We start from the raw sequence: 12931 nt of genomic DNA, 5'->3' as shown, positions 1-12931 counted from the left end.
GGTGTGGTACTGCATCACGGTGTGGTACTGCATCACGGTGTGGTACTGCATCACGGTGTAGTACTGCATCACGGTGTGGTACTGCATCACGGTGTAGTACTGCATCACGGTGTAGTACTGCATCACGGTGTAGTACTGCATCACGGTGTAGTACTGCATCACGGTGTAGTACTGCATCACGGTGTAGTACTGCATCACGGTGTAGTACTGCATCACGGTGTGGTACTGCATCACGGTGTAGTACTGCATCACGGTGTGGTACTGCATCACGGTGTGGTACTGCATCACGGTGTAGTACTGCATCACGGTGTAGTACTGCATCACGGTGTAGTACTGCATCACGGTGTGGTACTGCATCACGGTGTAGTACTGCATCACGGTGTAGTACTGCATCACGGTGTAGTACTGCATCACGGTGTGGTACTGCATCACGGTGTAGTACTGCATCACGGTGTGGTACTGCATCGCTGCTCCGTCTGGTGCTTCGGTACAACGTAGAATAAAAATAGCATCAAAGTCACGGTTGGCTTTGTTTTCACAAAAGAGCGTTTTCTCACGTTTCGTGAATCCAGACTGTGTTCGACTGCTAATGAATTCAAGAATGGAGAAAGGTAGAAACACACGTTTTGTTTCCTGATGAAAGGAGAGACTTTGATGTTCACATAGTCGTACGACACAATATTCTGCGGGCCTTGATATCTCGGTCAAAACGCTTGCCGACGGCTGGCAGTGAATGGGTTAACGTTCCCAGGTGACTGTTTAACAGGAAATGCATTACACACATTCTACCTGTGTGAAGGGAGGGTCACAGAACAGGAAAAGAACCAGAAGCTCTCGACTGACTGCTGGTTGACACGTCAGATCCAGGAGAATCTCCGACAGCCGAAGGTACGAAACGTTTGTGAGCTAAAATGTAATCCGTTTCATTTTCAGAGAGATAATTACACCAGTTCTGATTTACAACCAATTAAAAACACTCCACTTTGCAAAAGATCAACATAAGTCGATCATTTGCATCTTGTTCATTATAGGCACAATATATTTGACGCGTTACCTCATCATCTGCTTTAATTATGTAAATATTTGTGTTATGGGAACTTTATCTGTAACTTGAATCATTGGACAGAATAAGTAGCATGATTTAATTATTTAAATGATAAATACCTTTTTTTATTGACATTTTACAATGTCCTTACTTTAGAGGAGTTAAAACTAACTTGTATTAGATGAGACATTTATACGTAAACTGGGTTGATTGAAAGAGATTAGCTTTATTTGGGCGCTGTGACTTTAAGAACGCAACTTCCGGTTTGTGCTTCTACCTTCGGAATAAACTAAGTGGAAACACCTTGCCTCCGTTTGACAGGTATCAATCCGTGTAACACGTTTTAACGTCCATCCATTTCCTCCCGCGTGACCGCGTGAGCGCGTTCCCGCTGCGCGGGGCGCGGGAGTTTGTCCCAGCTGGTTCCGGGACACTCTTTGAGTGTAATTTGCAGCACAGTTCTGCTTGTGGCCAAATACTGAAGTGAAAGAAGGTTTAATGCAAATAGTTTTAATATTTTTAAAATCGAATTCACTGTCAAAGTAAAGATATGTAATTAGCTGATTGTTCGTGACGCGCTGTTCTGCGGAATGCTCTTATTCTGGAAAACTGACACCGGAAGTTGTTATCGTCAGTGTGCGACGTCACGCTTGTGTTCCGGTAGCTCCGTGCTAGCTGACGCCGCCGCGGCTCTGCTCCGTGTCTGTCGTTATGAACAGGGCGCAGGTGAAACGGTCCACCGTACTAAGGATGGCGCTGACCGGACCGGACTCCGTGGACCGGAACCCGGAAGCGGAGACGTTCGTGTTCCGGGCGGTCCGGATCGCCTTCGTGGTCGCGCTGTACTGGTTCGTGTCGATCACGATGGTGTTCCTGAATAATTACCTGCTGGAGCAGCGCGACCTGGACGCGCCGCTCTTCATCACCTTCTACCAGTGCGTCATTTCCGCCGCGCTCTGCTGCGCCACGCAGCGGCTGGCCGCCGCCTGCCCGGGACGCGTCGACTTCCCGCCGCTCGGCTTCGACATGAAGACGTCGTGGGAGGTCCTCCCGCTGTCCGTGGTGTTCATCAGCATGATCATCTTCAACAACCTGTGCCTGAAGTATGTGGGCGTGGCCTTCTACACCGTGGGGCGGTCCCTCAGCACGGTGTTCAACGTGCTGCTGTCCTACCTGGTCCTGAAGCAGACCACGTCCGGCCGGGCCCTGCTGTGCTGCAGCCTCATTCTGGGTGTGTAGGACGTCCCCTCTGTGTGGGGGCGTGTCTCCTCTGAGGGTGGGGGCGTGGTTATGCTGGGACCTCCCCCCCAAACCTGTGACCGCTGTTCCGTTGTGCCCAGGTGGATTCTGGCTTGGGGTGGACCAGGAAGGCCTGGCAGGTACCCTCTCCTGGACGGGCGTCTTCTTCGGCGTGCTCGCCAGCGCGTCCGTCTCTCTGAACGCCATCTTCACCAAGAAGGTGATGCCGGCGGTGGGCGGGGACATCTGGAAGCTGTCCTACTACAACAACGTCAACGCCTCCGTCCTGTTCCTGCCGCTCCTCGTGGCGAGCGGCGAGCTGGGCCGCGTGGCCGGCTACAGCAGGCTGGCCGACGCCGGCTTCTGGGGCGTGATGACCCTCGGGGGCGTGTTCGGGTTCGCCATCGGCTACGTCACCGGGCTCCAGATCAAGTTCACCAGTCCGCTCTCGCACAACGTCTCCGGGACGGCCAAGGCCTGCACCCAGACGCTCATCGCCGTGGTCCACCAGTCCTCCACCAAGAGCGCCCTCTGGTGGACCAGCAACATGATGGTCCTCGCCGGCTCGTCCGCCTACACTTGGGTCCGAAGCACGGAAATGAAGAAGCAGCCCGTCAGAGACCCGGCCCAGGAGGAGAACGGAACCACGGGCGTGTAGCCGGGAACCCAGGAGGAGAACGGAACCCAGAACCACGGGCCTGTAGCCGTGAACCCAGGAGGAGAACGGAACCCAGAACCACGGGCCTGTAGCCGGGAACCCAGGAGGAGAACGGAACCCAGAACCACGGGCCTGTAGCCGTGAACCCAGGAGGAGAACGGAACCCAGAACCACAGGCCTGCAGCCGTGAACCCAGGAGGAGAACGGAACCCAGAACCACAGGCCTGTAGCCGTGAACCCAGGAGGAGAACGGAACCCAGAACCACGGGCCTGTAGCCGGGAACCCAGGAGGAGAACGGAACCACAGGCCTGCAGCCGTGAACCCAGGAGGAGAACGGAACCCAGAACCACGGGCCTGTAGCCGGGAACCCAGGAGGAGAACGGAACCACAGGCCTGCAGCCGTGAACCCAGGAGGAGAACGGAACCCAGAACCACGGGCCTGTAGCCGGGAACCCAGGAGGAGAACGGAACCACAGGCCTGCAGCCGTGAACCCAGGAGGAGAACGGAACCCAGAACCACGGGCCTGTAGCCGGGAACCCAGGAGGAGAACGGAACCACAGGCCTGCAGCCGTGAACCCAGGAGGAGAACGGAACCCAGAACCACAGGCCTGTAGCCCTGAACCTGGACTTGGTGTCTTTGGACGGTTTTCTGCACGCCGTCTTACGGCTATTTAAATATAAATGCTATTTAAAGACATTCTTACTCTATCGTGATCGGGTTTCCAGGGGGGGGGGGGGCACACCTGTCCCTTGAAGGGTGGGCGGAGTATTTATTCAGCTTGAAGGTGTGGGTTTTTTATGGTCCGGCTGGGGACGGCTGATTCTGGTTCTGCACCAGAACTCGACTTTTCCTTTTCCTGTTTCCGCCTGAGAATCTTTGTTTGCGTTGAAATCTTTTTAAAACGTTTTGAATCGGTGGTCGGGGGGCGGGGCTTGTACGCGTGAAGGTCGCTTTTCCGGCGTGTCACACACTTTATTTTTCTGCCCTGGACGCTGATGACCGTTAATAAAGCCACCAGGAGATCAAAGGCTGAAGCACTTTGTTATTCGTTGCAGAAATAAAGGCATGAAAGGTTCTGATGAGCGTCGCCACAGGAACAAAACGGGTTCTGATTGGCTGATCCGTCGTCGAGCTGCTCTGTCTGAACCAAATGTAGGTTCAAATGTAGTGGAGGTGGCGGCTGATGGATCTGCTGAGGGGGGAACATCATTGGTTCTGACCCGTTTCACTGACTCCTTTCAGGACGACGCAGGTCCTGCAGCTGGTTCCGATCAGGATCCAGCTGTTCTTGGTAGAACAGAACCGAACAGAACTTTATTGTCGTTTCACACGGTGATGTAATGAAGTTAAACGTGCTCTGCAGTACAAAACATTAAAGGTGCAAAAGTACCGCTCAAGTATGAGTACTTGTACATTTGAACGAGGTAGGTGCAGTTATTGCTTTACCTGGATGACCGAGAAGCTACACACCTGGATGACTTGAGGAAAGTACCTTAAGTTTCCTTTATTTCAAACCGAAGAGGATTATTTATTTTTTTATGATTCCATTTAAACATCAGTTTTAATATAAAACCTTTTCCAGGTTTTGATTCCTCAAAATGTCTGTTTTACAAACCTTTGCTAACTTCAATGCTGTAATACATCTCCCGGCCACTGGTGGCGACGACGATGATGATGGATATATTTATTAAATAGAATGTTAGAGTACAAGTACAGTCACACAGTAGCATGTATTACAGTACAAGTACAGTCACACAGCAGCACGTATTACAGTACAAGTACAGTCACACAGTAGCATGCATTACAGTACAAGTACAGTCACACAGTAGCATGTATTACAGTACAAGTACAGTCACACAGCAGCACGTATTACAGTACAAGTACAGTCACACAGCAGCACGTATTACAGTACAAGTACAGTCACACAGCAGCACGTATTACAGTACAAGTACAGTCACACAGTAGCATGTATTACAGTACAAGTACAGTCACACAGTAGCATGTATTACAGTACAAGTACAGTAAACAGTAGCATATATTACAGTACAAGTACAGTCAAACAGTAGCGCGTATTACAGTACAAGTACAGTCACACAGCAGCACGTATTACAGTACAAGTACAGTCACACAGCAGCACGTGTTACAGTACAAGTACAGTCAAACAGCAGCACGTGTTACAGTACAAGTACAGTCACACAGCAGCACGTATTACAGTACAAGTACAGTCACACAGTAGCACGTATTACAGTACAAGTACAGTCACACAGTAGCATGTATTACAGTACAAGTACAGTCACACAGTAGCATGTATTACAGTACAAGTACAGTCAAACAGTAGCACGTATTACAGTACAAGTACAGTCACACAGTAGCATGTATTACAGTACAAGTACAGTCACACAGCAGCACGTATTACAGTACAAGTACAGTCACACAGTAGCATGTATTACAGTCTCCAGGCTCGTCCTCTCCAAGTGTCAGGAGTCAGGGCTCTGTATTTGGACCACTAGAAATCAATCACTGTTAAACCTAGAGCTGAGACCCGATACTGAGTCATCCGACCCGGCTGGATCTGATTTGGGTCAAGTTGATGACATCACTAATTAGTCCACACACACGCACGTACACACACACGTACGTACACGCACACGTACACACACGCGTACACACACGTACACACACACGTACACACTCGTGGACACACACGCGTACACACACGTACACACTCGTGGACACACACACGTACACACACACGTACACACACGTACACACACATACACACACACGTACACACACGTACACACACACGTACACACTCGTGGACACACACGTACACACACGCGTACACACACGTACACACACACGTACACACACGTACACACACACGTACACACACGTACACACACACATACACACTCGTGGACACACACGTACACACACGCGTACACACACACGTACACACATACACACACACGTACACACACGCGTACACACACGTACACACACACGTACACACACACGTACACACACACACGTACACACACGTACACACACACATACACACTCGTGGACACACACGTACACACACGCGTACACACACACGTACACACACGCGTACACACACACGTACACACACATACACACACACGTACACACACACGTACACACACACGTACACACACACACGTACACACACACCTGCAGGGGGTGATGATGCTGAAATGCGGAAGTTTCGTTTCTGTTCATTTAATATTCGATTCTTTCTTGATTTGCATGCAGAGATTGCAATTCCAAATGTTTGTATATTTTTTATATTTAATAACTCTGGGATGGTTTCAAATCTGTGTGTGTGTGTGTGTGTGTGTGTGCAGCGAGTTAGCACGTGCGCTGTCATTGAGAAACTGAGAGGATTAAACTTAGCTGTTACTCCTGAGAGGCTGCCTCCCTCTGTCTCTGCAGCTTCTAAGCCCCGCCCATTCAACAACCAGCTCATAAAGACAACTGTCAACACGTCGCCTAGGTTACAGAGACGCAACCACAAAGGTGTTTACACCTTTCATCATTTTTGATTTGACCTCTGAGGCTTTCATGTTTCACCTGCAGAGGTCGCACCTTCCTGATGGGGGAGCGTCTGTTAATCCACTGCTCTTCAACGCCCCACCCTCACCTGCCAGGAGGGAGGAGCTGGCCTCCCATGTCAAATCCCCACCTGCCCGTCTGTGCATTGCAGGTAGGGAGGAGGTAGCCGTGGCAACGCCTCGACCGTTTCTCTGCAAATGCCGTTTCTGATTTGATTCTATTCACGCTTGAAATTAATTCACCTTTTACCTGGATCGAGGAAACGGCTTCCACAGGTGAGCGTTTCATAGCGGCTGCAGCTGTGATCGGTGAACCCGAGGTCACTCCTTTAGCGCCGATCGATGGGCCGGACACTTCCTGTTTGGGGTGCAGCCGCAGGTGAGGTGGTCTCCAACGAGCCAAGATGGATCCCGTCTCCTGAACACGCTAGGAACACGTGAACGGGTCATGTGTTCGTGTCTCAGGACGCGCTTTAGCGAGATCTGATCACGAACCGTTTTAACATCCCGGATGAAGCTGAGGAGAAGATGCTGAAGGGTTACCATGGAAACCAGATGCCTTCAGAGCTTCGTCTGTGGGAATCTTCACAAACCAAACTTTATCAAAACAAAGACCGTTTCTCTGTTGCCATGGAAACGGTGTGAAATGGCGCTTTGTCTCCGTTGCAGCGTGCAGGTCACGGCGGGTCCAGATGTTCTGGCCGGTGGTCTCGTTCGTAGGCGGTATCTCTGAGGTCCAACCGAAGCCCAGCGCCTCGAGAACCACGTGGAACGTAATCGTAGGTTCTGCTGACAGACGCGTGGAGGGACGGACGCAGGGGACGGGACAGGGGACGATCGGCCGGGCTCCTCTGAGGAAGGACAAGGCGTCTGTCTGAAATGGATCTGAGTGGAAGAAGAAGAAGGTTCTCCTTCGCTCTTGGGTAGAACAGAAGGAGCTCCGATGATGCGGTTCTGGTACCGCGGAGATGATTCCTGCTGGACCGGCCCGGTCCTCCTAATCCTGAGAGATCCCAGGAGGTCCCGCTAGCAGCGTGACCCTGAACCGAGGCGGTGGCGTGGACGTAGCTGGGGGAGGATGATGATGATGATGATGATGAGGATGAATATATTTATTAGAATCAGGGTGCTGCAAACGGATCTCTTCCTGGATCCACCAGCATATCCCAGCTGTGTGTGTGTGTGTGTGTGTGCGTGTGTGTGTGTGTGTGTGTGTGTGTGTGCGTGTGTGTGTGTGTGTGTGCGTGTGTGTGTGTGTGTGTGTGTGTGTGTGTGTGTGTGTGTGTGCGTGTGTGTGTGTGTGTGTGTGTGTGTGTGTGTGTGCGTGTGTGTGTGTGTGTGTGTGTGTGCGTGTGTGTGTGTGTGTGTGCGTGTGTGTGTGTGTGTGTGTGTGTGTGTGTGTGTGTGTGTGCGTGTGTGTGTGTGTGTGTGTGTGTGTGTGTGTGCGTGTGTGTGTGTGTGAGCGTGTGTGTGTGTGTGTGTGTGTGTGTGTGTGTGTGTGTGTGTGTGTGTGTGTGTGTGTGTGCGTGTGTGTGTGTGTGCGTGTGTTCTGGATTAGGGCGGCTCAGGGCAGATTAGTTAATAATAGACACCTGCTGTCCACGTCAGGTGTTGCAGCATGAGGTCGGTGGAACTGCAGGGGACGGATGGTTCGCCATGTGCTCTTAGACCCCCCCCGCAAAAAGGTTGCCCAGAGGTTAAATACGTTTACGTTCTGGCCCCCTTTGACCCCCCCCCCTTTGTTTGATGCTATGGTGAATGTTAAAATTGAGCCCCCCCTCTCCGGAGTAAAAACAAGGGGGCAGCCAGCCAGGACTTTGATGACCTTCGGGGTCTGACTCCGCCCTTGCGTCTTGGCTGCTCCTGACCCACCTGCTCCGTTCACCTGTCTGCTCCTCCCTGCTGGTGAATGAGGAGGCGTTTCTGATGCACGATGAATCAGTGGCACCGATGACCGTGTAGTACAAGAGCGACACCTGCTGGACAGGTCTGATGATGATGATGAATATATTTATTAGATAGAATGTTAGAGTACAAGTACAGTCACACAGTAGCATGTATTACAGTACAAGTACAGTCACACAGTAGCATGTATTACAGTACAAGTACAGTACACAGTAGCATGTATTACAGTACAAGTACAGTCACACAGTAGCATGTATTACAGTACAAGTACAGTACACAGTAGCATGTATTACAGTACAAGTACAGTCACACAGTAGCATGTATTACAGTACAAGTACAGTCAAACAGTAGCATGTATTACAGTACAAGTACAGTCAAACAGTAGCATGTATTACAGTACAAGTACAGTCACACAGCAGCACGTATTACAGTACAAGTACAGTCACACAGCAGCACGTATTACAGTACAAGTACAGTCAAACAGTAGCATGTATTACAGTACAAGTACAGTCAAACAGTAGCATGTATTACAGTACAAGTACAGTCACACAGTAGCATGTATTACAGTACAAGTACAGTCAAACAGTAGCATGTATTACAGTACAAGTACAGTCACACAGCAGCATGTATTACAGTACAAGTACAGTCACACAGTAGCATGTATTACAGTACAAGTACAGTCACACAGTAGCATGTATTACAGTACAAGTACAGTCACACAGTAGCATGTATTACAGTACAAGTACAGTCACACAGTAGCATGTATTACAGTACAAGTACAGTCAAACAGTAGCATGTATTACAGTACAAGTACAGTAGCACGTATTACAGTACAAGTACAGTCACACAGTAGCATGTATTACAGTACAAGTACAGTCACACATCCTGTCTCAGAGGAGCATTTCTTGCGGTCTTGTTTCCGTTGAAAGTCCTTCGTACATAATGTTGAATATCTGTCTGCGACTCAGAGACTGTTCTGGAGACGGTTCCAGGATCATGTCTGATCGCTTCGCCGCTGCTCTGGTTCTGCTCTGGTTCTGCTCTGGTTCTGCTCTGGCTCTGCTCTGGTTCTGCTCTGGCTCTGCTCTGGCTCTGCTCTGGCTCTGGTTCTGGTTCTGCTCTGGCTCTGCTCTGGTTCTGCTCTGGTTCTGCTCTGGCTCTGCTCCGGCTCGGCTCTGGTTCTGCTCTGGCTCTGCTCTGGTTCTGCTCTGGCTCTGCTCTGGCTCTGCTCTGGTTCTGCTCTGGTTCTGCTCTGGCTCTGCTCTGGTTCTGCTCTGGTTCTGCTCTGGCTCTGCTCTGGCTCTGCTCTGGCTCTGCTCTGGTTCTGCTCTGGCGCTGCTCTGGCTCTGCTCTGGCTCTGCTTCTGGTTCCGCTCTGGCTCTGCTCTGGCTCTGGTTCTGGTTCTGCTCTGGCTCTGCTCTGGCTCTGCTCTGGTTCTGCTCTGGTTCTGCTCTGGCTCTGCTCTGGCGCTGCTCTGGCTCTGCTCTGGCTCTGCTCTGGCTCTGCTTCTGGTTCTGCTCTGGCTCTGCTCTGGCTCTGGTTCTGGTTCTGCTCTGGCTCTGCTCTGGCGCTGCTCTGGTTCTGCTCTGGTTCTGCTCTGGCGCTGCTCTGGTTCTGCTCTGGCTCTGGTTCTGGTTCTGCTCTGGCTCTGCTCTGGCGCTGCTCTGGCTCTGCTCTGGCTCTGCTCTGGCGCTGCTCTGGTTCTGCTCTGGCTCTGCTCTGGCGCTGCTCTGGTTCTGCTCTGGCTCTGGTTCTGGTTCTGCTCTGGCTCTGCTCTGGCGCTGCTCTGGCTCTGCTCTGGCTCTGCTCTGGCGCTGCTCTGGCTCTGCTCTGGCTCTGCTCTGGCGCTGCTCTGGTTCTGCTCTGGCTCTGGTTCTGGTTCTGCTCTGGCTCTGCTCTGGCTCTGCTCTGGCTCTGCTCTGGCTCTGGTTCTGGTTCTGCTCTGGCTCTGCTCTGGCTCTGCTCTGGCTCTGCTCTGGCTCTGGTTCTGGTTCTGCTCTGGCTCTGCTCTGGCGCTGCTCTGGTTCTGCTCTGGTTCTGCTCTGGCGCTGCTCTGGTTCTGCTCTGGCTCTGGTTCTGGTTCTGCTCTGGCTCTGCTCTGGCGCTGCTCTGGCTCTGCTCTGGCTCTGCTCTGGCTCTGGTTCTGCTCTGGCTCTGCTCTGGCGCTGCTCTGGTTCTGCTCTGGTTCTGCTCTGGCGCTGCTCTGGTTCTGCTCTGGCATGGCGTTTCCTGCACGATGGCCTCGGGGGAGGCGGCGGTGTGTTGCGTAACCCAATCACTTGATTCTATCCTCTTTAAAGGCTCAAGGCCCATTAATGCTGCAGCACAGCGAGTCGGACTGCTGGGATCGACTCCACCTCGTTTCCTGTTCGATTGCTTATCAAATGTTATTGAACGGTGCAAGAATATTACAAGAGCTCCGCCCCCCCACCAAGCACGGCCTTCTTCTCTTTCTTCTATCTTGCAGCGACTGCCAGAGTTCTTATTCTAGGAGCGATCGTCCTGACGTTCCAGACTGTCGAAAGGACACGGGACATTCGCTGTTGCATAACGCTACAGAGGACTTAAAGGCCACACTGGGGGGGGGGGGGGGGGGGGCTGATCCTCAAGCCACCTCCCAACAAACCAGACATGCGTGTGGCGTCGGTGACATGATGAGGCAGTAAGACCAGGCGAGGGTCTGACCACGGCACACCTGAATGTTCTACGTTCACGCAGAGACCAGGATCTGAAGTGGAATAATTAGCGGATAATAAAGTTCATCCTTATTGTTCCATGCTGACTTCATTCATTCACTAATTATAAAAAGCATCACAACATCCTGACATCTACTTCATGACGAAAGGACTGGTCTTCTCCACGGGGCTGTTGAAGGACACGCTTCTGTCCACATAGCTTGGTGTTGCTGTCGTCTTATTTTATTGAATATGGACAGGAAGTGATGTTCAGGCAGGCTGGAAAGGGGGGAGGACGATAGGACGAAGGGACAGGTCTACAAGACAGTGGTGAGGACAGCCATGATGGACGGCTTAGAGAAAGTGTCTCTGAGGAAAAGACAGGAGGCGGAGCTATGAGTGGAGGAGATGAGGATGCTGAGGTTCTCCGTGGGAGGGGCCAGGTTGGATAATGTTTGGATCAGCAGTGCTCAATCTTGCTGTTTGGTGGCTGGACATGTGTCCTCCAGGGCACCTGGTGGCGCTGCTGGGCTGGAGGGTGGGACCACCAGTTTATTTTATTGGCTGTAATCTTTTCTAATGGTCTGTAGAATCTGTTCGGCCCACAACAGTGGGTGCGTTGAATTTCGTCACCTCGTGTGGCGGAGTTTGACCAAGAATCAAGAATCAAGAACGTGTTATTGTCACCCCCCCCCCCCCCCCCCCCACCACTCGCATGAAAGGAACGAAAACTAGTACTCAGGTCCCGGATCCAGGCGCGTAACAAACAGCCTTTCAGCGCAAACCTTTTGTTTTTTCTCTCTCAAAATATGGACACATTATTTATTGCACAGATCCCCGAGTCGGGTTACGGTTAGACCTGATAGTCCAGATCCCCGAGTCGGGTTACGGTTAGACCTGATAGTCCAGATCCCCGAGTCGGGTTACGGTTAGACCTGATAGTCCAGATCCCCGAGTCGGGTTACGGTTAGACCTGATAGTCCAGATCCCCGAGTCGGGTTACGGTTAGACCTGATAGTCCACCTCAGAGCTATCCACTGTCCACAACTCTCACAGCACCAGGGAAGAACCTGGTCCTGAACCTGGTCCTGAACCTGCTGGTTCTGGCCCTGATGCTGCGCAACCTCCTTCCAGATGGGAGGGGGTCAAACAGTCCGCGTGCAGGGTGGGGGGGATCCTTCATGATGGGAGGGGTCAAACAGTCCGCGTGCAGGGTGGGGGGGGTCCTTCATGATGCAGGTTGCCCTTTTCCTGCACCTCCTGCTGTAGATGTCACCGACGGGGGGGAGGCTGCTCTCCGAGGTCCTTTGGGCCGATTTACCACCTGCTGCAGGACCTTCCTGTCCCAGGACCTTCCTGTCTGCAGGACCTTCCTGTCCCAGGACCTTCCTGTCCCAGGACCTTCCTGTCTGCAGGACCTTCCTGTCCCAGGACCTTCCTGTCTGCAGGACCTTCCTGTCTGCAGGACCTTCCTGTCCCAGGACCTTCCTGTCTGCAGGACCTTCCTGTCTGCAGGACCTTCCTGTTCCAGGACCTTCCTGTCTGCAGGACCTTCCTGTCTGCAGGACCTTCCTGTCCCAGGACCTTCCTGTCCCAGGACCTTCCTGTCTGCAGGACCTTCCTGTCTGCAGGACCTTCCTGTTCCAGGACCTTCCTGTCTGCAGGACCTTCCTGTCTGCAGGACCTTCCTGTCCCAGGACCTTCCTGTCTGCAGGACCTTCCTGTCCCAGGACCTTCCTGTCCCAGGACCTTCCTGTCTGCAGCAGAGCAGCTGCCGTACCACACCGTGATGCAGGATGAGAGGACACTGTCCACCACACACCTGTAG

At 52.1% G+C, this 12931-nt stretch overlaps 1 protein-coding gene across 1 annotated transcript; it reads left to right on the top strand.

Annotated features, from left to right (window-relative positions):
- The first annotated feature begins 836 nt into the window (after positions 1-836).
- On the top strand, positions 837-4321 carry slc35c1 (solute carrier family 35 member C1). The gene is made up of 3 exons (XM_068739666.1): positions 837-888; positions 1765-2276; positions 2386-4321. The coding sequence occupies exons 2-3, from the start codon at positions 1796-1798 to the stop codon at positions 2940-2942; spliced, it is 1038 nt and encodes a 345-aa protein (XP_068595767.1). The 5' UTR covers positions 837-888; positions 1765-1795; the 3' UTR covers positions 2943-4321.
- Positions 4322-12931: the final 8610 nt, after the last annotated feature.

The sequence above is a fragment of the Brachionichthys hirsutus genome, chromosome 1 (assembly GCF_040956055.1).
Source record: "Brachionichthys hirsutus isolate HB-005 chromosome 1, CSIRO-AGI_Bhir_v1, whole genome shotgun sequence".
Classification (NCBI taxonomy): domain Eukaryota; kingdom Metazoa; phylum Chordata; class Actinopteri; order Lophiiformes; family Brachionichthyidae; genus Brachionichthys; species Brachionichthys hirsutus.
This window is presented reverse-complemented; position numbering and strand designations above follow the sequence as displayed.

Bases quoted from the DNA above. Each gene is read 5' to 3' on its own strand.
- slc35c1 (XM_068739666.1), top strand. From the start codon at position 1,796: ATGGCGCTGACCGGACCGGACTCCGTGGACCGGAACCCGGAAGCGGAG. The intron at 2,277-2,385 runs GTGTGTAGGACG...CGTTGTGCCCAG, and splicing joins GTGCTGCAGCCTCATTCTGG to GTGGATTCTGGCTTGGGGTG.